Source organism: Gallus gallus, chromosome 5, assembly GCF_016699485.2.
Source record: "Gallus gallus isolate bGalGal1 chromosome 5, bGalGal1.mat.broiler.GRCg7b, whole genome shotgun sequence".
Lineage (NCBI taxonomy): Eukaryota > Metazoa > Chordata > Aves > Galliformes > Phasianidae > Gallus > Gallus gallus.
This window is the reverse complement of record NC_052536.1, coordinates 12302376-12325024: the sequence shown is the minus strand read 5'-3', so window position 1 is coordinate 12325024 and position 22649 is coordinate 12302376. Positions and strand designations below refer to the sequence as shown.

The 22649-nt window shown below is 37.8% G+C and overlaps 1 protein-coding gene across 14 annotated transcripts in view; it reads left to right on the top strand.

The window, feature by feature from the left end:
* The window catches only part of PTPN5 (protein tyrosine phosphatase, non-receptor type 5), an 89055-nt gene that overhangs the window by 49880 nt on the left and 16526 nt on the right, over positions 1-22649 (top strand). For 6 of the 14 annotated variants that reach the window (XM_025150937.3, XM_046942026.1, XM_040701379.2 and 3 more), the window contains 9 exons: positions 477-658; positions 1528-1647; positions 3428-3511; positions 7145-7383; positions 10526-10715; positions 13500-13584; positions 17802-17881; positions 18349-18486; positions 21693-21803. In XM_025150937.3, the coding sequence (XP_025006705.1) occupies positions 497-658; positions 1528-1647; positions 3428-3511; positions 7145-7383; positions 10526-10715; positions 13500-13584; positions 17802-17881; positions 18349-18486; positions 21693-21803 (1209 nt within the window). In that variant the 5' untranslated portion in view covers positions 477-496. The remainder of the gene's footprint in view (positions 1-476; positions 659-1527; positions 1648-3427; positions 3512-7144; positions 7384-10525; positions 10716-13499; positions 13585-17801; positions 17882-18348; positions 18487-21692; positions 21804-22649) is intronic. The other 8 variants (XM_046942023.1, XM_040701374.2, XM_046942024.1 and 5 more) reach the window with 3 other exon arrangements.

The window sequence follows — 22649 nt, the reverse complement described above, 5'->3', positions numbered from 1 at the left end:
CCTAGCCAAAATCCAGAGCTATGGAGACGTATGTGAGCATGAGTCTCTATCTCAGAAATTTTTAGTCACATTAGGCAAAGAGAAATAACGAGAAAGGAAGAAACTGAGGCAGGGAGGGACAAAATGCCATCATGTGGCTGGGACTAGGAAGTAGTACAGATGGTTACTTTAAAAGAGTAGAAAACTAAAAGGCACAGCAATGTAAATGGGGATGTATTAACAACAAAGCCTAGGATCTGCACCTCCAGAAAGAAAGAGGAAAATAATTTATCCACCCACACTCACTTTTTTCTGACGAAGGCAGGTGAATACAGCTACACTAATAGACTGTGACGCTCGCAACCCTCAGCTGCACTTACTGATGCAGAACTGAGAGGTAACCATCGTCTTTAGGAAAACAATAGCTCTTGCAGCCTCCGCGGTGGCTGCAGGGTTATGTACTATTCATTCCCTGCACATGTTGTTTTCATGTGAAGGTCTTTCCAATCCAGCTGCGATGGAGTCAATGGATGAAGCTGAAAGGCAACGAGAACAACTGAACAGGAAGGAGCAGTCCCTGAAAACCTCTCAAAAAACTGCACTGCTTGGTTGGGCTGCCTGGTGGAATGGATTAATGACTGGAGACAGCATATATCTGTTTGTCCTCTCTCAGATACTGGTAAGGAAGCCTGTTGCCGCTTTGAATTGATGGGACACTTCTTATAAGCTTCCTTGGCTTTGGAGGATTAATGGTGGACATAGCAGTGGACTTAACTGTAGTCGTCTTATTTCTGCAGCCACCTCTCACACCCTTGCTTTGCTAACAGCCCCTGCCTTTGGGTTTCCCAGTCTCTTGTCCCATTCTCTTCCCTTTTATAAAAATGCCTCCTTTGCCATTTCACAACAGATGAATCTTCTGCAACTGATTTGTATGGGGGCAAATAACAGTCTTGTTGAAAAATGATCTGAGTAGTGTGTCCTTTTTAAAGTCCCTGTGTGCCCTTTGAGTTAGGAAGTGAGTTCAGTGAGACCATTAAATATAATACTGCTTTTGTTATTTTGTGTTAATTGTGTAGTGTACAGCAACCTTAAGTGATTGAAATGATGAAATTATTCAGTATGTGTGTGTTCATAGGGATAAGTATTTGGACATGGCTATTTGTGAGAGCTTTGCATAGTGTGAGATAGACATTTTAATAATATAAAAAGTTCACTTAATTCCAGCTCTGAATTTTCAGGATTACTACTTTTAAATCAAAAGTCAGAGGGGTCTCTGCTCTTTAGAGGTACAGTCATTTTGCTAGTGTATATCAGAGTAAGCTCTTTGTTCTCATTGATAAGCATCTAGATCACATTGGATGTGCACTTATCATTCAATCTTTCTATTTTTGTTAAGTTTTATATTCAGGAAAACACCTGAATTCTTAAAGCAACAATGACGATCAACATAAAATCAATGACAAGTAAATTAGTTAATTATGCAGTCTTGAAATGAAAATCAGTGTACAATGAGGAGTACTCTTTTTTTTTTTCTGATTGATTGCACAGCTTCTCTGCATGATGCTGTGGTACAGCACTTATGGGACCATCTCAGCAACTCAGAATGCCTTTGACATGCTGTCTTACTTGCTTACCCCATTTGAACAGTTTTTGTCAGATCAAGGAGTGGTAAGTGCCTTTGCTCATCTCTTTGTTGGTATGGTTGATGTCAGTAGCCTTAGCTGATGCTTCCGTTATGTCTTTGGACTAAATGTATCATACTTATGTATTCCTAATAATGTAGTGACGTGCATTGTGTGTTTGTGTTCTGAAATATTGAAAAGTGTTTTCTGAAAATAGATCTGTATTTTGTCTTCAAAAAAACAGGGCCAGATTTTTGGCTATGATGTTAGATAAACACAAAGTTTTTTCATAATGTGCAAATTATTGCAAGTGAGACAAACCAATGAGAGATCAGCCTTGTAATGCTTCGTCCCCATGAAGGGAGAGCATGGAGCTCCTTTTATTAAAACAGATAGAAGCTTAAATTCTTGGAAGAATGGATGAATCCATGTAAAGGATGCAAACTGTGAAATGCTCAGTCACAAAATTCTGTTTTTATTGTTTAAAGCATATCTATACATGCAAAAGTATTTCAGGTATATTAGGTGTACGTGTACAATTACATCTACAAAGCTACCTAAGTAAAATTGCTTAGCTTCTCACCATGGCATAATGACACAGATACCAGTATGATTCATTTGATTAATTACTGGGCTAATTATATCCAGTGCAGGTTTTGCTACTGTGGACAGAGCATTAATTAAGTGGTGAGCAGCTACTTAAAAAATCAGGTGAAATATAATTGCTCTCAGAATGTGTAGATTCATTGTACGTGATCTTTGTAAAGGAAGCTATGCAATACAAATAGGAAATCTGACTCAGTACCTCTTGTGGCTGAAGTTCAGTGGAGACTGTTTTCTATATTCCCTTAACAGTGTTTGAGCTGCATGTCACTTACTCCTTTATGTAAAAGAAGCACTTTGTCCTTTCTTGGTTGCATTTACTATGATGCATAATCAAAACTCTTCACAGAGCATTGCTTACGTCTAATTTTCAGTCAATCTATCATTGACAATTTTTTTTTCTTGCAATTTATGGAACTTTGACTTAAAATGAATGTTCTGTGAGTTCAGCATGGAGTAAAGTGATTCATGGAAAGCACCACAGGAACACCCAAGTGTGCCTTTGTGCGGATGTTCGTGTATATCTTTAAAAATTAATTATTATAGCACTATTCACATTTAAATTTAGACCTGAAAACAGTAAAGGCAAAAAAATTTGATGCTTAAATAAACAAATGAGCTCTTAACTATGAATTTTTCTCTAGCATTACCGGTAGATCAGAAATAGTAAATTCCCTTACCTGCTAAAGTCTGTTAAAATCATATTTTGCACATAGTACTGAGAATAAGAATGAACTCTGAAGTGCTTAAATATGCCTAGAACTGTGGAGTGAATTTCACTGCAAGTGAAGTGCTGTGAATGAACCTGATGACAAAGTCCTCTGTGGCTGGGTTTTATGTAAGAACCTATAAACACAGGAGCAGTACTAAACGTAGTTCAAAGCATTCTGCCAGGGGATAAAATTAAACTGACTGGGGCAATGAAACATGGATCCAGGCTGTAAAATTCAGTAGTGATTCCAAATCTCAATTTTGGAAATATATAAGGTGAGAACATGCTCACTTTTCTGCAATGATCTTCACAGTGGAAACCACCTTAAGATGTGGTTTCAATTTTAATCTTCTTGAAAACCTGGCATTTTTCTGTTGGTGATGTTGGCAGCTTTCACAGATATGATTAGTCTACATGGAAAATCCAAGAATGGATAAATATCTAGAACATGTATGCAGACGTTATACTGTGTCTTAAAGCACTATATGATACCAATTCTGTTGTTTTGCAGGATCTGACTAGAATTGGGAATGTTGTGGTATCGTATATCCTGTTGTCTTTAGCTTCTCTAGGACTGCTACTTGTTGGATCTCTGGTAAGTACAATACTGTGCAAGCTGTTTCGTGCCCTTTTTCCAGTGAGTTTTTGTAAGATGCCTGGTTTACTAGAAGTTATTGATGTTATACTCAGGATGATTTTAAAGCAACACCTTCAGGATTATTTCCATATAATTATTGATATGCTTTATAGAGAGAAATCATGACTGCATTTATCCTTTCTTAATTTCTTGATTAATTGTGGATTACAATAATGGTTTTTATTTTCTTCATCTACGGATGGGCTAAGTGTTTTCATTTAGAATAGAAAGCATGTGGTCCAGTAGAGGAACCATCTAGAATTGCTGCCTTATGCAGAGCATCTGTTGACTGAAGTGGTAGAAGGAGCTGTTGCAGAGCACCAGTATACTTACCAGAGTAATGCTCTTGTAGATAGATATTGGCCAAGACCCCAGGTGCAGGACAAGATTAGTGGCATGACTGCCATTAACCTAGTTAACTGACAACCACTGGGGAGCAGGAGGATTGTACTGCTTTTCTCCCCTGTGTAAATGTCACAGAGGTGTGTATTAGATGGAAAAGCTGGGGAAAATTCTGTCATTTTAGGGAGCTATAATTGAATATGACATTTCTTATCCCTCTGTATTTTTCTGTTAGGGTGGGAATGCAGGTAGAAAATAATTGCCTCCTGTCCTTACAGCAGAATATTTTCAGGCCACCCAGGAAGCTGAAGCTGTGCAATGTGCATGCAGTTTGAGTGATATGCAATGTAATGAAGTATATCTTAGAACCATAGGTTAGTTGGAGGGGACATCTGGAGTTAAGCTTGCTAATCCAACATCTGGTTTGAGGCAGGGCAGTTGCCAGCACTTAAGAAGGTAGCCCAACATTTTTCTATGCAGGCTTTGAAAACTTCTAGGGAAGGAGATGTATCACCTCTCTAAATATCTATGCTTTAACGATATGGCACACTTGGGGAAGAAGTTTATTTTAATGTCTGATCTTAATTTCCCATTCGGCAGTTTGTGGCCATTATACCTTGTGGTATCAGTTGTACGAAGGGTCTGGCTGCATCATCTCTGTAGCTGCTCTTAAAATTGCAGTCATGTCACATTGAAACACAATACACATCCTGTACAGAGCAATGGTCCATCTGTCCCAGTGTCTTCTCTCTGTCAGTGACATTAGGATGAACTGTTCAGAGACTGTATGAATCTGGTCTCTTTCTGTTACCTTAGACCCCTTCTCTTCACAGGGCGTGCTGAGTAGCAATTTGAAAATGTCTCTTTTTACCAGTGTTTAGGGAATAATTGTAAAATAGTCATTAGCAGAACACTGGAGATGATGTAGTGTTGTACCTAAGCAGGATTTCTGAAATACTAGCCTAGTAGACAACAGACAGTTGCATGAAGACAGTTTTCTTCTTTGTCTCAATTAAGGATTTTTTGTTTCATTTTGCTTTTTGTTGTTGCTGTTTTTTCCATGGTTTTTAAGTGATGTGCTGCCTAGAAGCCTCATTGAAGAGGTGTTTCACATTGAAGAGTGCCATCATAATTAAATATTTCATTCCCAAATGTACTCTTCTTTCTTTATAGATGGACCTGACACATCAGTCCCTCACTAACGTGCATGCTAGATTGCATATCAATTAAAACACCTTATGCATTTTTTTATTTAGCAACTGTTATTACTTACACTAATGCCTTTAGTAGTTATCTGGGAAAGGGAGGAGTAATGCCTGTTTATAGAGCTACTTTGTTGCCTTCATCTTAGAGCGATAACTATTGGGACACCTAACAATGCAGAGAAAAGGATTTTCAGAAGAAATATGAAAAGAACCAGGGCCCTGCCTTGTTTGTGCACGTGATAAAATTTAGTTCTTTTTTGCATCGAGCGATCTCTGGCTATGATACGCATGGAGCAAATTTTTCAAGAGAGTAGATCTCACCTGAAGTTTGACATGCCTTTCTGAGAATATCCAGATACCAAAATGTATTGGAAGTTTACTGGTCACAGTGATGCTGTTTTCACCATTATGTAATGGTCTGTGAAGGTCCAGCAGTTGTGGAGGACCGGCACGGAGCTGTAGTCCTCGTGAACAGCTTTTCCAGAGTAATAGCAGTGTTATCCAGCAGTACCAAGTTACTGAGCAGATAAACACTTTGCACTGTGAATTACTTAAATATTAGTCCTGTGGTATGTGTAAAAATCATGGCTAGTACCGTGGGACTGCCAAACTCCAGAGGGCGTCTTAAGGAACAGAAATGGAATCAGATATTCAAGCTACTTGCTTGTCATCCAACAGGCCAAATATGAACGGCAGACCTTCTTCAGACTAGGCCTCAAACTTGCATCAGTCTAGCAGTCATGTTTCTGTTTGCTTTTATAATTGCTTCTTGTTCTGATCAACTGAAACAAAAGCATTTTGATTGCAGTAACTCTTGACTGAATACTGCTTCTTTGTGAGAGTCTGCAGTGAGTTTTAGAGGTTGTTAGACAGAAATGAGAACTTGCTTCACTTTTCATTCTCTAGACTCAGAGAGAAAAGGATATGTGAAGACACGTGGAAGAATTTCTGTTGAAAAATCTGTACAAGTTAACAAAACAAATTTGACCTTTTTTATTGGCGTATTCTCTAAATTCAACTGCCCACTTAAAAGCCATTTAAGAAAGGTACAGAAGAGAATTTACTTCAGAAAATGCAACCCATTCTTCTTAGTTTTGAAAGGGCATGTGTCTGCACAAGACACTTTGCATGGCACTTAACCTGAATGATACCGCTCCTGCTTAAGTGCTGGAGGGATGAAATTGGCCTAATGTTTCAGGTTTTGGAATTCAGACGTGAACTTGAGATTTTTACCTGAGGTCTGTACGTCGGATTAAACACTCAAATGATAGTATGTCAAAATTGTTTAGCCTACCATACATCCATGGAAAAAAATATGGTAGGATATTTTCTTAGATATACACCATTTCAAACCCCTAATTAATGTATAATACAAAACTTTAATACTGCATTTGTCCTAGAATTTCACAGGATTTATTATTATATGACTATATCATGTTGAAATCTGACAACTACATTGCAAAACATGCTTCACCAATGGCAGAAAAATTATTTAGGTGTTCTGAGCCCCAAACAAGTTGCATCAAACTTAAGACCTACAAAAAATGATAGGCTTATACATGAATTTATACCACAATGCCAGATTATCAAAGATGTGCAGTTCAGGAAAATTGTGTTTACCTTAAATCAAGTGTGTCTACACTTTAGGTGGAAAAGAACGTTAAGTGAGGAGAGGTTTCATTTATGGAATAGTACAGTACATTTTGATTTTGTAAACAAGTCTGAAAGGTAAGCACGTGAACAAAAGGGCAGTGGTGTCACATTGGCTTGCATGTGATGATCACAAGCACATTCTGCTTCTGCTGTATTCCTGAGCCTGACCAGCTCTGTGGAAACCTCTGTGCCTGAAAGCAGATTTGAATCCTTACAACACACCACAAAGCTATTCCTGCATAGAATGTTCCTGTTCTCTTTGATACTATCCAATTCTGATACATTATATAGTGAATTGGGATGCTGTCCTTATGACCTATCCTCTAAGTTGTATGGAAGGACTGGCATCAACCGGAAAGGTTTTTTTTTTTTTAATGTTTGTTTCCTCTAGTTTTGGCATCTGTTCAGAGCTCGTCCAGACCCCCCCTTTCCGCTACAGGAGGACAGACGCCAATCTGTGAGCCGGCAGCCTTCATTCACGTACTCAGAGTGGACAGAAGATAAAAATGAGGATGACTTCCTAGATTTGGATCCTGTACCAGAGACCCCAGTCTTTGACTGTGTAATGGACATTAAAGTGGAGACAGATCCAACAACTCTAACGGTTAAATCCGTGGGCTTGCAAGAAAGGTAGGGTAGATATAATGAACCAAGGGAATGCTGGGTCCCAGATTTTCTGGGCTTAGCTCTGTGCCTAGTAGGAAGCTTTATTATCTTCATGAATGTCATTTTCAAATGTGGTTTTGAAGCTAAGCTTTATTACCTGTCTGTTTTCAGTCCATTCCTGAATATAAAGCATGTTAATAAAAAACCATGCAGTTTTCAGGTAGCACTCAACAGGTCTTATGCAGAAGTGTCACTTCTTTCTTTGGTAAGAGGTTGATCTGACTCTTGCCATTTCCCAAGACGGCAACTGCATAGCATGAAATCCACTACAGAGCAGTGAAATCTTTTACAACTAAAAGATGGATCTTGTTAATTCTTCTTTTCTGCCACTTGTACTGAAGGGTTGGTCTTTACTCCAAAAGCAAACTGTAGCACAAACTGTCTGCCCTAATTCTCATATAAATTGGGTTATTCAAAAAGTGAATGAATTCCTTTGAACTTAAACCAGTCATAGTATCTCAGGGTGAGCTGGTGTTCACTTCTTAAACCAGAAGGCAACAGACTTTCTCAGAGAGATTCACTACTGGGAAAGAGCAGTTTTCAGACAAGAGGAAGACAGGATTGCATTTCTCTATCTTTGCTCATACATATTCCAGAAGGGTCACTTGTGCTGGGCAAACTTTGAAAGGCCCAAATGTATGTGAATTCCAGGGTGTGCATGTGGGGGCAAGTAAGGCTTAGCAGAGTTTACTGAGTATTGAGTTGAACTGAACTTTCATCCACAAGATGATTCTATTTCACTTTACCAATATAAGGGAGTGTGCAAATGAATGAAAGGGAAGTACGCTAGATTTAATATCCTCAACTCTCAAGCTAAAGCTGATTTTACATGCCTGCCCTTTCTTATTCTGGGAAGAACAGAAGCGAGTTTACATTGTTGGCAGCCTGTATTTTGTTTCTATGTTATGCTCTTTCAGTTGTCTTTGTGAAGCAGAATGAAGATATTTGGGATAGAAATTTCATACAGAAATTCTTCAAAGGTGATGATGTTATGAATAAGTTTAGTGCAGGGTCCAAGTTAGAGAAAGTATCACCTTTCTTTATTTTCAGTTCTTCCATCTTAATTGGAGTGCTAACCATAATTTGCATATCTAGAACTTAAAAGACAGAACTTAAATGACTTAAAAACATATGATGGGTTTCTAAAGGTCCACATGACGCATTAAGAAAATGTTTTAGCAGAGGCTTTTAATTGTAGTGTAAGTTTAGAATGTTTTTTCACACTTTATTTTCATTTACATCATTTGTCCTCAAATGTCTTTTTTGCATTCTTCTGGTTTAAACATGATATTCCAGCTTAGCTGTTCTTCACTATGGGCAAGATTGAAATGTATCAGTCATTTGTGCTTTGAAGTATTCCTAATCTCTTTCCATCCCTCTCTTTTTAAAAATGCTTATACTTCTTCTTGCCTGGCAGCTATTCTTCAAGAAAGATGCTCACTCTTTCAAGAAAAGTGGTGAATATTAATTAAAGTATTGAATTACAATTAAAAATCAAGGCAGAAGAGACGTGAAGTGGGATAGCAGTTTCTTGAAGATCTATCAATAGGTAGAATGTTACACTAAGACATGAAATAAACTTTTTTCAACATATACAGGTGCTTGTGAAAACAGACAATTCAGGTTTGGGCTGTGCTCAGACAAAGATTTCATTTACATCAAGCATTGGTCCCTCTTCCCTTGTGGTAGTGCTGTGTTAAATTATCTACCTATCCCTCTTTTTTTTTTTCTTAATCCATCCTGCTTCTCCATCCTTCTTCCATCTCATTCTTAACCATCTACGCCATTAAAAAGGCATTTAGTTACTAGCTAAGTTCAAAGAGGACTGAATGTTATTCTTGAAGAGACAATCTCATTTCCCACACTGAAGTAGTATTGATATCTTTGTGTGTAGCCTCTGCTACCTTAGAAAAAAAAACTGAAAGCATTTGTTATCAAATGCAGTTATTTCTGGGGAGGGATGTAGTTAGTTGTTTAACAGCACAGGAGAGGATAGGTCAAAATATTTCAAAAAGGGCCACTAAAAGTTCAGTGTTTACCACTAGTGGTCATGTTTCATCCATAATCATTTACCCATAACTGTGAATCTTAGCAGGAGGCTGGCTGCACATTCTTTTGGAAAAACTCCTGAATCTAGAAAAGGGCTGTGATCCAAGTAACAACTTCTACCCATTTCTCTGTGAGCTGGTCATCCTTGTGTGTGTACATGTTTTTTGAGCAGCTCCTGCAAACATCTCTCAAGTAGATTTTGCCAGGTGAGTGAGTCATCAAAAATAGGTCTGCTGAGTGGATGTATAGAACATGAAATCCGGTAATCATCGTATTGTGTGATGTTATTATGTTAAAGATGTTTGAAAATAGATTCACTGATGGCACTTGAGTCTTTCTTTGTCTATGACATGAGATTGACAGAAGCTCAGAAATGCTTTACAGATTTTCAATAAGCAATGCTGGCATTTTAACCTTTTTGGTTTTTTTGTGTTGCTAACTTGCATAAATGATACTAAAAATTCAACAATTCTTAATTGTTGAAATACTGGGACCTTCTTTTTACCCTTCTCATGAGATACTGTTGTGTAAAGAGAACTTTTTAGGTAGAATAATTATTCACTGTTATGTTTAGCATCTCATGTATTTATTCATGTTGAACTGTAATATTTATTCCAGTATCTTACCTTGCTGATATTGGCTGAGATACTAAGAGATGGCTATTCAATAGGATCTGACCTGAAGAAAACTAAGATATCAGAGGTGAATGCCTTGGTCCAAATTGTCAGTCTGTCTTTAACTTTTCAAAAATATTGCATCATTTACACAAGTATGAAAACTTTCTGCAGTTGTCTGCTCAGTGCCTTTGACAAACAGGTTGTTTCTGTTTGGGTAACAAAACATAGTTGCCTTATTACAGACAGTGCTTTAACAGTGTTGGCTTCTGACAATATTGACCTTCACATGCCAGTGTACAAAATGATCTTCTTATCTACACAAGAAGCATCACCAGTTTTTCAAAGTTACTTTTGTCAGAACTGTATCCGTTGCTGATGTGTACTGGCAGTGATAGGTCAGCTTATACTGTGGTAAGCAAACTGATCGCTCTGTTTTGCAGGAGGGGTTCCAATGTTTCACTCACGCTAGATATGTGTACCCCAGGCTGTTCTGAGCAAGGTTTTGGCTATATCATGTCACCACGGGAACAGTCAGCGCAAGAATATCTCCAGACAGCATCAAACATTCTCACTGAAGAGGAACTGCACAAGAAAGCTCTGGATCCATTCATACTCCAGGCAGAATTCTTTGTGAGTATCTGACTCTTCTAGGAGTGTCCAGAAAATGGGATGTTGTCTGTTTTCCATGAGCCTTGCAATTATTTTCTGCGGGACTAAAATTAATATATACAAATTCTTCCATCAGTGAAGCATTAAATGAAAACCTGAAATTACATTGTCCATCAAAATGGCGATGCCTGAGAGCCTTAAGTGATCTTGTCACTTAAAAATTACAGAACTGATTCTGGAAGCAACAGCAAAGTCTTATTTTCACCAGACTTTTTTTTCTTCTTTACCTCAATATATTACTTTCTTATGAAAAATCAAAATCAAAGTTTTGCACTATATAAGAAAAGCCTAGTTTGCTAGAGACATTGCTTCTTGAGATCTTGAGTCACCTTAGACATTATATTAGTCCAAATGCGTGCTCTTTGCTGTTCAGTGCTTGGCATGAAGCTTTGTTCTAACTTGCCTGAACATTCTCCAGATGACTGAAGCAGAGAATGGCTAGGACAGTCAGCTAGAGCCTTAAAAAATATGTCTTAATTTTTGTGCTAAAGAAAAACAAATGTTTTACTAGCTGCAAATTGCTCTCTTGATTGCTCTTAGGATTCTGAAGTATGTATCTTTTCCTTTTTTCACTCTATCAACTAATACTTGAGAGAAAGAACTCTTAGTCTTATCTGAGGGCAAAAAAATGTATCTACAGAGGCAAAGCAAAGAGGTGAGAATTAGATTTCTACAGGTAATTAGATTAGGATAAAGACCAGATATATTTCAATGTAATGAGCACGCTGGCTTTTTAAATCTTCGCATTCCGTCTGCACCTCTTCCCTAACTGCTTGAGTCTCCATCATAGTCACTGTTTGTAACTAAGAAAAATAAATAAATATGCTGCAGAGCTTAGGAGTGTTATGTCTACTAGAAAGGGTGGCACAAGATGGGAGGTAACCAGGACACAGTCTTGGCATGTTGGGGTATTTCAGAACATGATCAAGAGCTGATGTAGTTAATGCTGCACAGAATGTCAGCAGAGTGGGAGGAAGATAATGTTTTGCAGTATAAGCACCCCTTTCAGCCTGCCTCCTCTATGACTCTTCAAATGTCATTTGCTCTTGAGACTCTGAGATGAGAGAGATTGGACTGGTGTTTAAAAACAGGCTGATATGTATGTGGTGTATAACTTGCTTAGTGTGCTGTGCAAGATGAAGAAAAGCAGCCACAGAAAAGTAGACAACTCCTGATTCTTTTAAAGTATGTTTTACTTGTCCAAGGGAGGAAATATTCACTTAGTGAGTGTATGAGCTGATGACTTCTGAAGAAGTCCACGTACAATTTGATCAATCTCTGAAGGCTTGTTATGAATTTCAAGCAAAACAAATGATGTTAGAAGTAGAAGAAATGTTTCCTTTCCTCAAAAACTTTTGAATTTTCCTTGTGTAGATTAAAAATGCCATTTAATCCTAATTTTATTTCTGTAAATAAAAATAAAAATCTAGTTTATATGGAACAGTTGTCACCAGATCTGCAGCATATGTTTTCAACCTATGTCAAACCTGCTTTGTCATGGATCTATACTTTGAAAACCAAGCAAGTAGCTGTGTTTCACTTCGGGGGGGGGGGGGGGGGGGGAAGGTCAAATTAGTCATTTGCACAGCTACGTCCTGAAATTCTTAAAACATTTAGAGTTCTTACTTACTCAGGCAAAGTTTCTTTGATTTTTAACAAGAATTTGAACTGTGAATGATTAAGTTTCAAAAAGAGGCTATAAGCTTGACTCAAGTAGATTTTTTGGTGACTAAGTACCAAGTAGCAAAGAAGGAAAACATGAAGACCACCTCATTCCCATGCAGCTCCTCAAATTGAGAGGAAACTACTTCCATCAGATGTTTTATCATTAATTTCTTCTCTTTAAGGCCAACATGTATGCTCGGTACTATATAAGAATTGGAATACAGATAATCTTCTAAAGTTTCAGAATTAACATCTCTGTTTATCTGAATTCCCAGACTTCACCACCAGTATGTTCAGTACTACAGGCCTCTCAAATCATGTTCTGCAACTGTACTGTTCAGCTCTGCTTCCAAGCTCTATGATCAACTTTTCTGTTAAGACTGACTTATGCATCCTATCTTATCACATGCCTACTGTCGCTAGCTGATGGAAAGTCTTGTTTGTCCCTGGCTGTCAGTGGCCACATAAGTGCAGGAGATGAGTGCTGGAGAATAACAAACCCCTCTATTTTTGTGTTTCCTTTAGAATGGTAGTGTAGAGAGCAGGTAGTCCCTTAACACCTGTCCTTGAGCAAAAAAATGACACACACCCCTGCCTAGCTTCATAACGTCAGGTAAGTACACCTACCTGTCATAGTGTGTGTCATCTTTTGTTGCTCATGAGTGTCACTAGCAGATTACTTCCTTCCACCTTCAGAGAGGAAGGAGTACGAGTCAGAAAGGATGGTGTCTGAGGTCCATCACTTTTGGAATAAAGTATCTTACGTACTACGTTTAGCTTGGTTCTGTGCCTACACTTGCAATTCAGTTCTAATAATATTAAGAGCTAACATAATGTTGTCTTGCATATTACTCAATGAATTAGTCACCATGAGCATTTTTGTATTAAGGATTACAGAAAAGAAAGACAGTGGCAGTAAAAGGAAACATCAGTCATATTTTAGTGGTAAGCCGCTAGAAGTACCGTACCATATATCCCAGTTGACTTCATCACTTCACCTCCCTAACAGGCAGGATGTAATGGTTTTTATAATCCCTCTTGTGAATCTAATGACAACATACTCTGTGGTTTTTTGAGCAGGAAATTCCGATGAACTTTGTTGATCCAAAGGAATATGATATTCCAGGCCTGGTGCGGAAGAATCGCTACAAAACAATTCTTCCAAGTAAGTTTCCTGCTTTTTATGACACTAAAACATGTTGGTCTATTCCATGTGCTGGAAGGTTTTACACTATCCTTTCCAGGATACATCAAGTGTGCTGTATTGTCCAAAGGCCACGTTTATGAAGCAGCAGTGTGGCTTCTAAGTGTAAATCAACTTTCAAAGGACACAGAGGATGATCAACCTAAAATTGAAAGAATATCATTAGCACTTAAGTTTTTAAGTTGCTAGGATTACATCATTTAGTGCTATTTACAATCTCAGTCCAAGAAATCAGTGTGTTTATTCAGATGCTACTGAGTGGTTTCTTTGGTAAACTTCTGTAGGAGGACTATGTTCTATCAACATTATTTTCTTGAGCAATGTTTTTCTCAGACTCATACTCTTACTTGGCATTTTGAAGTATCAGGAGCTGATCTGATGGCATTAAGAGATTAAAGAAAACCCAAGTCTTTATTTTCTCTTACATTATTTTTATTTGTAGCCAAGAGTAGTAGGAGTTCTGAGAGTCATTTTGGGACAAAAATTTTTAAGAATCATAACTTCCCCTGGTGCATTAGCTGAAGATGCAATTAGATGTCGTGCCTCATTTTTGTTGTAAGCTGCTGTTGGAAAATGCCACCATTAGCCACAGTTACCTTTATTTGCAAAGACCAAATTGTTCAGTGTCAGATTAGCAAAGATAAGTTCAGAGAAGTAAAAAAGTGTGTGCTTGCTTATTGTTTTAGTCAATGAATCTGGATTGTAAATAGTTCTAGAAAAAGTGGTGGTGGGTTGGGTTTTTTGTTTTGTTGTTGTTGTTGTTTTTTACCCTGGATTTACAACTCCAGCCAACTGCAGCCCATGATTCTATGTACACTACCCCTCTGAAGACTTTGTACTCCACTTTAGACCGGAAATATAAAACACCCAGCTAGATATTTCACAATTCCTGTGCTAATGATTGAGATGAATAATTCAAGAATTAATATGCTGGTTTTGGTGGAAAGGAATGATTGCAGAACTTATTGGTGACTATATATGTCCAAATATCTAGATTTTAAAGTAGTCTACATGTTCTGAATTTGGTATCTAATATGTTTTTTGAGAGTTGGATCCACCTTAAATATTCTATAATGTATTTTTAAACTCAAAAAACATTTACTACCATTTTTCACAGACTGTTCCAGAGCTGTAAACAGATGCCAACATGCTACCAAATATTTTTAAGAATGATCACTCCAGAGGTCAATTATTTGATGGAAACTTCATCTCAACCTTTATGGATAACTGTGGCAGACATTGCTGTTGCTTTGATCTCTCCAGATAACTAGTTTCTACTCTACTGTGCCTTGCGGAATTAATAAACTTATTCCATACTCATAATTTTTTTCCTGAATTCAATAACCATCAGTCTGTGCGCAATGTTATGTTCCTTGGCTGTGGCCAGAGGATGGCTTGGTGTATTTCAGGAGTGAAATGGGCTGACCATGGTAACTTATATCCTTCAAAATGGAGGTAGCTGGAAAAGATCCTGCCAGTGCCAAGCATTAAAAAAAAAAAAAAAAAAAAAAAAAAAAAAATCATGGTTATACTTCACAATTAAAAGCTGGTGATCCTAGTAAATTTATTCATGTACAAAGCAGGAGAGGAAATTGGAGGCACGATGAGAGGGGAGTTCAGTGCTTTTCATATTTCTACCGTCCACTGACTGGTTTCTGAGTAGCCTGCACCAAATGTAGCCTGCTCTGCCTTGTGTACCAACCTAGTGTTTCCCCAGGCTCTAGATGCAGACAGCACTATTGGCAGAAACTGTTGAACAAGCTGCAGCAGAATGATCTTGAGCAACTGATTATCCTAGGGAACAGCACATGCTTGATTACCAAACCAGATTCAAACCCCTAATACAAAAAGCTGAAAATAACTAAGATTCCTTTGCCAGCTACATCTCCAGAAGCAATCTAGGCAGTCATCATTACAAGGTAAGCAGTCACTTATAATGATATGTTTCTTGCAACCCTCAAGTTAATTGTAGTAAGTGAGAGACATGATAATAGTCTGTAATTAATCTAATTTATATTTATTTCATAGTAAATTCCTTTTGAAGATTCTCAAATCTCACAACTGGTAGTAAAAAGAGTTACTAGGTGACTTTTGGATGACAGAAGGGTAGTTCTGGAAAAATGCCAAGCTAAGAAGGTTGATGTGGATATTTCATAAGTTTGAAATTGGTTGTTAGCAGACAGCCGTCTTCTAGGAAGAGCCCTGTGTGATTTCCTCAAAAATTATAGCATTTCTCTAAGGTATTTGCAGGCATTTCTTTGATTAAATAGAAAAGAGCCTTGTTACAGAATTCCGGAAACTGTGTTCTGTATTAGACTCATAGAATCGTTTTATCAAGAGTAATGTCTGGGTAGACTTTTTGGCTTTAATTTCTACAAAACTCTATTGCTTTTATACCATCTTAAGTTACACAAAAAATTTCAGTAACTTTAGGCAATTTCTCTAAAATGCCCAACATAGTATAAACACCAACAGTTCACAAAAGAGCTTGTGAGGAAAAATGAACCAATGTGTCATGTGGTTTCTTAGAGATACAGACTGGTACAGTTTGTGTTGGAGTTGTTCGCTTATTTGTTTTATAGGCATAATGTTATCTTGAATGTGGCCTGTGCATTAGCTTTGCCCTGGGAATTAATGTGTTTCGTTAGGAGTGCAATTTGATTTAGCTTAAATCATAGAATGGCTTGGGTTGGAAGGGACCTCAAGGATCATCAGCTTCCAACCTCCCTGCAAAAGGCAAGGTTGCAGCCACAAGATCAAGTACTAGATCACAATGCACAGGGCCCCATCCAACCTGGCCTTAAACGCTTCCAAGGACGGGGCATCCACAACCTCTGTGCAAATGCCTCTTTATTGAAAAATTTGAAATTCATGCCACAAATTCTCATGATACTAAAGTGTTATAACTTGTTCAAAAGCATGAGTTATTCCTGTTCATATATTTCTTAGAGTAGCAGTTCAGCTCAGTTATTTTCTCAGAAGCATGGTAACTCTTTTATCAGTGGTGCACAAGTAGGCTTCTCTTGAATGAAATAGAACTGTTCATTAACATACTATTGTAAAATAAACACTACATTGACAGAAAAACCACAAGCCAAGTATTACACTAAGTATTTACACCTAATAATAATAATTCAATATTCATGAGTGCAGTTGTAACAGTCCATGCTGAAAAGTAACTCAAGTTCTACTGTAGCTGAATACCAAAAGAAGCCCTTGCTTAGAAGTTTGTGGCACTTGTTACTTTACTTGATAGAGTACTTTTATTTCTTCCTAGAGATTCACTGTGTGCTGGACAACATATTGTTGTTCTTAGAAGGGGGAAAATCACGTAGGTGTTACCTGAGCTTGAGCAGGCTCCATAAAACCCACTCAAAGAGACTTTATACTAGGGGCCTCACTTCCCAGTCCCGTAAGATCTAAACATCCGGCAACTAGTGTTGCCTTTATGTGGTACAACTTGTGGGCTTTCAGAATTAGTCATTAAAAAGCAGACCATCTCCCCAGCACTAGAAAGGTGAACTGGGAAGGAACTGTATTTCAGAGGAACTCAGTAGTTTCAATACTTCTGTTTTACAAAACAATATCTCTGTTAATATATTTGCTTTATAGATCACATAATATTGTGAATCTAATATCTTTTAGTAGATGACATGAATCAGATCTGTCTGAGGACAGTGTTTACACTGAGTGTGTTATAGTACAGTAGAAACAACTGTGTGCTACTTCCTTTTTGCTTGACCCAGTATCACATTATTTTTGAATATTAATTATTTTGTCCTGGTTTTTGAGTAGGTTCCATTTTACTTTTTAATGAAGCTGTTATTTGTCATTTGCTTTTATATTCTCTTGGTGGTACACTGTTGCTGTTTGCTAAGTAGTACTGGTAAAGGGAACCGATACTGCTCTAGAGTCACTATGGGTCACTGATTCTACAACAGGAAGAATTAAACAGGCTTCAAAGTGGGTAAAATTATCAGAGAAAGCTAAATGACCCCAATCACTCTTCACCTTGTTTTGCTTTAATGTTTTAATATTGGATATTTCCAAGGTCACTGACATCTGTTCTGATGACCATGAATGTGTTTAAATGTATCTCTGTACAAAATGATCTTGTATCTCTCTTTCTCCTCTATCAGCAAATGATAAACTATTGCTTATCTGTTTACACATTTCAGATCCTCACAGCAGAGTGTGCCTTACCTCAGCTGATCAGGACGACCCCCTTAGCTCTTACATCAATGCTAACTACATCAGGGTAAGAGCTCAGCAGTCTGTCTGCCTGGCCTCTATCAGCCAATATTAATGTAAACAGATTTGCAGCATCCACTTAATTTTAAAGGCATCGTAGCTGATCTGATTGCTCTCTCCAGCTTACATTAACTGAAAACTAAATCTCTTAAGTGAAATTTTACAGGTTCATACCAGACAAAAATACAATTCTGCCCTTCTTGATGCAAACTGCTTGTCAGTTGATCTGAACTGCGTGCTGGAAGATGTAACAGTAAGTGTGTTGACCTGGCTAGAGTTACTTCAAGGCTCAGTACTCTGATTTCTGGAGCTATGACACCATATTCTGCTTTTCCTCTATGTACATATGTGCAGGAGAGAAGGGAAGAACTGATTTTGCAGTGTCTTCATTCCAACCAGCTTTTAAAAACTGAACCTTCAAGGTTGGGAATGGACATCCCTATTAAAACTGACCTCTTGTCATTTTCTTGGCAGGGCTATGGAGGAGAGGAGAAGGTATATATTGCTACTCAGGGACCAATAGTTAACACTGTCAGCGATTTCTGGAGAATGGTGTGGCAGGAGCGTTCTCCCATCATTGTCATGATTACCAATATAGAAGAGATGAATGAGGTAATGGTATTACATATAGTATATATTTTTCTGTACTCTGGATGTATTTTTGGCACAGATGCTAAGCCTGTGAAAATAAGTGAACTGAACTTAGTTCAGTGGCCTCAACAATCAGAACAAGAATTAAATTCTTTAGGACTAGAGAAACTGTGGGTTTCTCCTCTTTCAGTTTAATTTACTGAAAGTCTTGTTTTGCCCTCTGACTTAGCCTACTGCTGCTTTTGCCATTTTTTCTCTCCCAAATGACCTGAAGTCTTTCCAAACTGAACTCTATTTGCAGACACTTAAGTTTTCTTTAAAGTAATCAAAAAGAATTCTGATCTGCCCCTGTTTGGTCTAGTCTTCAATCAACAGTGTCTGTGCTTGTTTTCTTGCATTTATTATTCAGTGTCCATAGCCACCTTTCTGAGAGGCTGTCCCTGGCTTGTGAAAGATGGTATTTATAGTAATCAACAACTAAAAGTGATGGAGGCCATTTTCCTGAAACATGTCTAGGAAATGCTGTTGAAACATAAAAATTAAGAGGCAGAAATGTTGTACTTCTAGAAAATAAAGTGCCACAGTATTTCTGGTAATCCCCTTAACACAATTTTATTTGCAGTTTTAAAGTGCTACTGACTTGCAACTGTTCATTACTAACTTTCCTACTGAAATATTTGGCCCATAGTTTAGTCAACTATATGTTTGGTCTTCAGTTCACAGGCAGGTGACCTTCATTGCCAGTGTAGAATGCCAAACTAGGATCAGGGTGTGTTGGACTTTCAATCTTCCTTCACCTCTGGCAGTAAAATGTAGTGGAAGGATACAAATGGCATTTCTTAAACTTCAGCAGTAGTGTTTGTTGAAGGTTGGCCCTGTAAACTCATCAGGAGTTTAGGTGAAAGACTTTTCTTTGGTGAAGATGCTTCAGATGCTTAAAAGCCCAAGGATACAGACATACAGACAGCCTTAAGTGCAAGCTGGAAGCCTAGTGACAATCATTGTGCATTTGCACAAACCCTTAACTTTCACCAGGTGTGGAGTAAATCACTTCAGCATGATTTTCAGTGGAAATAAAAAATAAATGTGAACAAGACAGATACAGAGTTAACATACTCTGCATGTTAAAAAGCATCCCTTACTTCAGCTGGCTGGGTGGATGCATACTCCCAGGACGCTACTGATACAAAATATATTCTGCTGCCCTTCTGGATGTTTTGTTTTAGTAACATTTTTAACTTGCTTCTGTTTCTACATGAATGGGAGTGCAGTGGTAATAACTTGCTTATTGATCAGAGTTGCCAAGTTGTGGCAAATAAGATGTTGAAAAATTGTGATACAATATACCAGAACTGCTTTCAGTTTTGAGAGGGAGAAAAAAAAAGAGAGACAGAGGAAACTTTGTTCCTGAATGATGTATTTGCTGAGAATTTCTTCCATTATGGTTTTCATAGAAAGATTGAATAGCAGGAATACAAAATAACGTTTTATCTAATTTTCTCTTACCCACACTGTGGAAAGCAGTGCACTGCAGCGCTGCTGCACTACATATGAGTGGAGCTTGCTGCAGCCTACGTATAGGAGCAGAGCTGTTGAATCTTTTCTGATAACTTTAGAGTCAAAAATTGAAAAGTATCAGGCATCTTGGTCATAAATATAGGGTAAGTCATGTGAGTGTCTCCTATATTCACTTCCTTTTTTCCATAATGCTTATTAATATAATAACCAATTGTGAAAGTACATTGATTCAAAACCAAAACCTTTGATCTGCTATGGCTTCATGTTCCTGCTCAGTGCAATGGCTTTGCTAACGTACATATGCAGAGTTACGTATCTCAGCCCTCTGTCACATCTAATCTGAGCTGACAGACAGCCCACAGAAATGAGTGGGCAATCTTACTCCATTCCTTTAAGCACAGCAACGTCTGTGCTATTGATAGCTGCTAGCACACTTGACAATTTTTACAATGGATTCTGCAGTTTAAGAGGAGAGGAAGTGAAAATGCAATCTGCGTAAATAATTTTACAGAAACACAGTGGGCCACATTCCCAGTAGGTTATTAACTGATGTGCTATGCAGATGGAACAGAACTGTTTCTCCCACACAAATTTTGGCTCAGTAATGTAGCAAGATACTTTTGTTGTTAGTCTTTCTCCTGAAATGGAATTGTTCCTGATGGATGAGGGCAACGTGCGATTTAACTTCCTTCAAGACTGTACGCTGTCATGTAGGAGAGAAAGCTTACAACCATCCTTTTTAACTGGGTTTGTCCAGCAGCATGTTCTCATTCTCCTGTGATAACAAGAAGTTTTTCCTTCCTTTATCACAAGGGAGCCTTTTTCTTAGACCCTTCCTTGTTCACGTCATTCCTTTGTCCATGAAACAAACCCCACACCGTGTTTAAGTGCTTCTCTCTTCCGTATATTGATTACCTTAGAGAAAGCATGCAAAAAAAAAAAAAAAAAAAAAGTATTTTTCAGTCCTTCTAGGATAAAAGTGGTTACAAATTCCCTTCCACCTGTGTATGTAATCAGTACCACAATTTAGATTTGCAAATGAACCCAAGTTTCATTCTCTAATTGTCACTTTGTTCTAGATGCACCTCTGGCTGTGTTTTAGCAAAATCAAATCTAGTAGTCTAATGCATTTCACAGCTATTGCATCCTTTTGGTTACTTAGCCCTGATGCAGAATTCTCAGAGTGTCTCAAATCATGTTCTTTTGTACATCACCTATGTACAGGGTCATATTATATTGAGAGAGCAATGACTCTCCAACAAAAGTATGAAAGATGTATTTTGTATTTTCTTATCAATTTATTCACATCACAGAAGCATAGATGACAAGTCTGTATTATATTGATCATTCTTATTTTAAAAAAAATTATTAATCTAAAAACATAGACTATAATATAAGCAAATCGCTTCTGGCTTTTCTAGTGAAGCTTCAGAATGTTCATAAATTGCATAAACATAAGAATGTATGTATTTCAAAGAAGTGGTTAGTTATTATTTGATCTGTGCATTTCATCAGGCTATCAAGCTGTTATGAATGCAGCAAATATCTATGGAAATGTGTTCCCTGTATAGAAATTGAAAACATGTACTTATTATAGAAACAACTATCATTCATATTCATCTATGTATGCATGAATCCAATTTCAGAAAGGTAAAAATGAGTCTCCATTGATGTCTACCTAACTAGATTTATTTTTTTACTGCACATAGAAATGCACAGAATATTGGCCAGAGGAACAGATCACCTATGAAGGAATAGAAATCATAGTCAACCAAGTCATACAAGCAGATGATTACCGTTTAAGGCTCATCACCCTAAAGGTAAATCGCTCACATGAACTTAAAATAGCTTTGCTATCTAAACTCTTAAACAGGACTGTTAATAGAAAGCTGTATTGAAATCATCTGCACAGCATACTAATGTACAAACCTCACTTGTAATTACTGCAGCTCTGCCCAGTTCCCCAAAGACTACAATAATGTAGGTAGTCTAAGATTTAGACTGCACATGTACAATCTGAACACTTCTAGGCCAGCTGTAGTACAGACTTTACTCAGTGAAAGAAATTGGTGACTCATTCTGCCTGTGTCTTCTGCACTGACTGATCACTCCTCCCATAAACAGCGACAGGACCCAAAGGAACAGCATGAAGTTGCATCAGGGGAGGGTCTGGTTGGGAATTTGGGAAAGATTCTTCATGAGTGTAGTGGGGCACTGGAACAGGTTACCCAGGGTAGTGATGGCAGCACCAAGTTGCTAGAGTTCAACAAGAATATGGACAACAGTCTCAGACATAGGGTTTGAATTTTGGGTGGTCCTCTGTGGAGCTAGGATTTGGACTCAGTGATCCATGTGGGACCCTTACAACTGAGGATGTTCTGTGATTCTATAATTTTATGATTGGTCATTTATAGTGATGTGTTGGTTCATTGAGAGCTTCTTACCAGTATTTGCAAGTCATAATACAGACAACACTTATGGAATAATGCACTGAACTCTTTGGCGATGTTCTGGGGAATTCAGAGACTTGTATACTCTGGTCTGTGGACTTAGGCAAGGGGTTATTGATTACTAATCAGGAATTTATACTTGCATAAGAACTTATTTTTGTAACAGGAGACCCCTAGGAAACATTCAGGCTGTATTTCTTTATGAGCATCATCAGG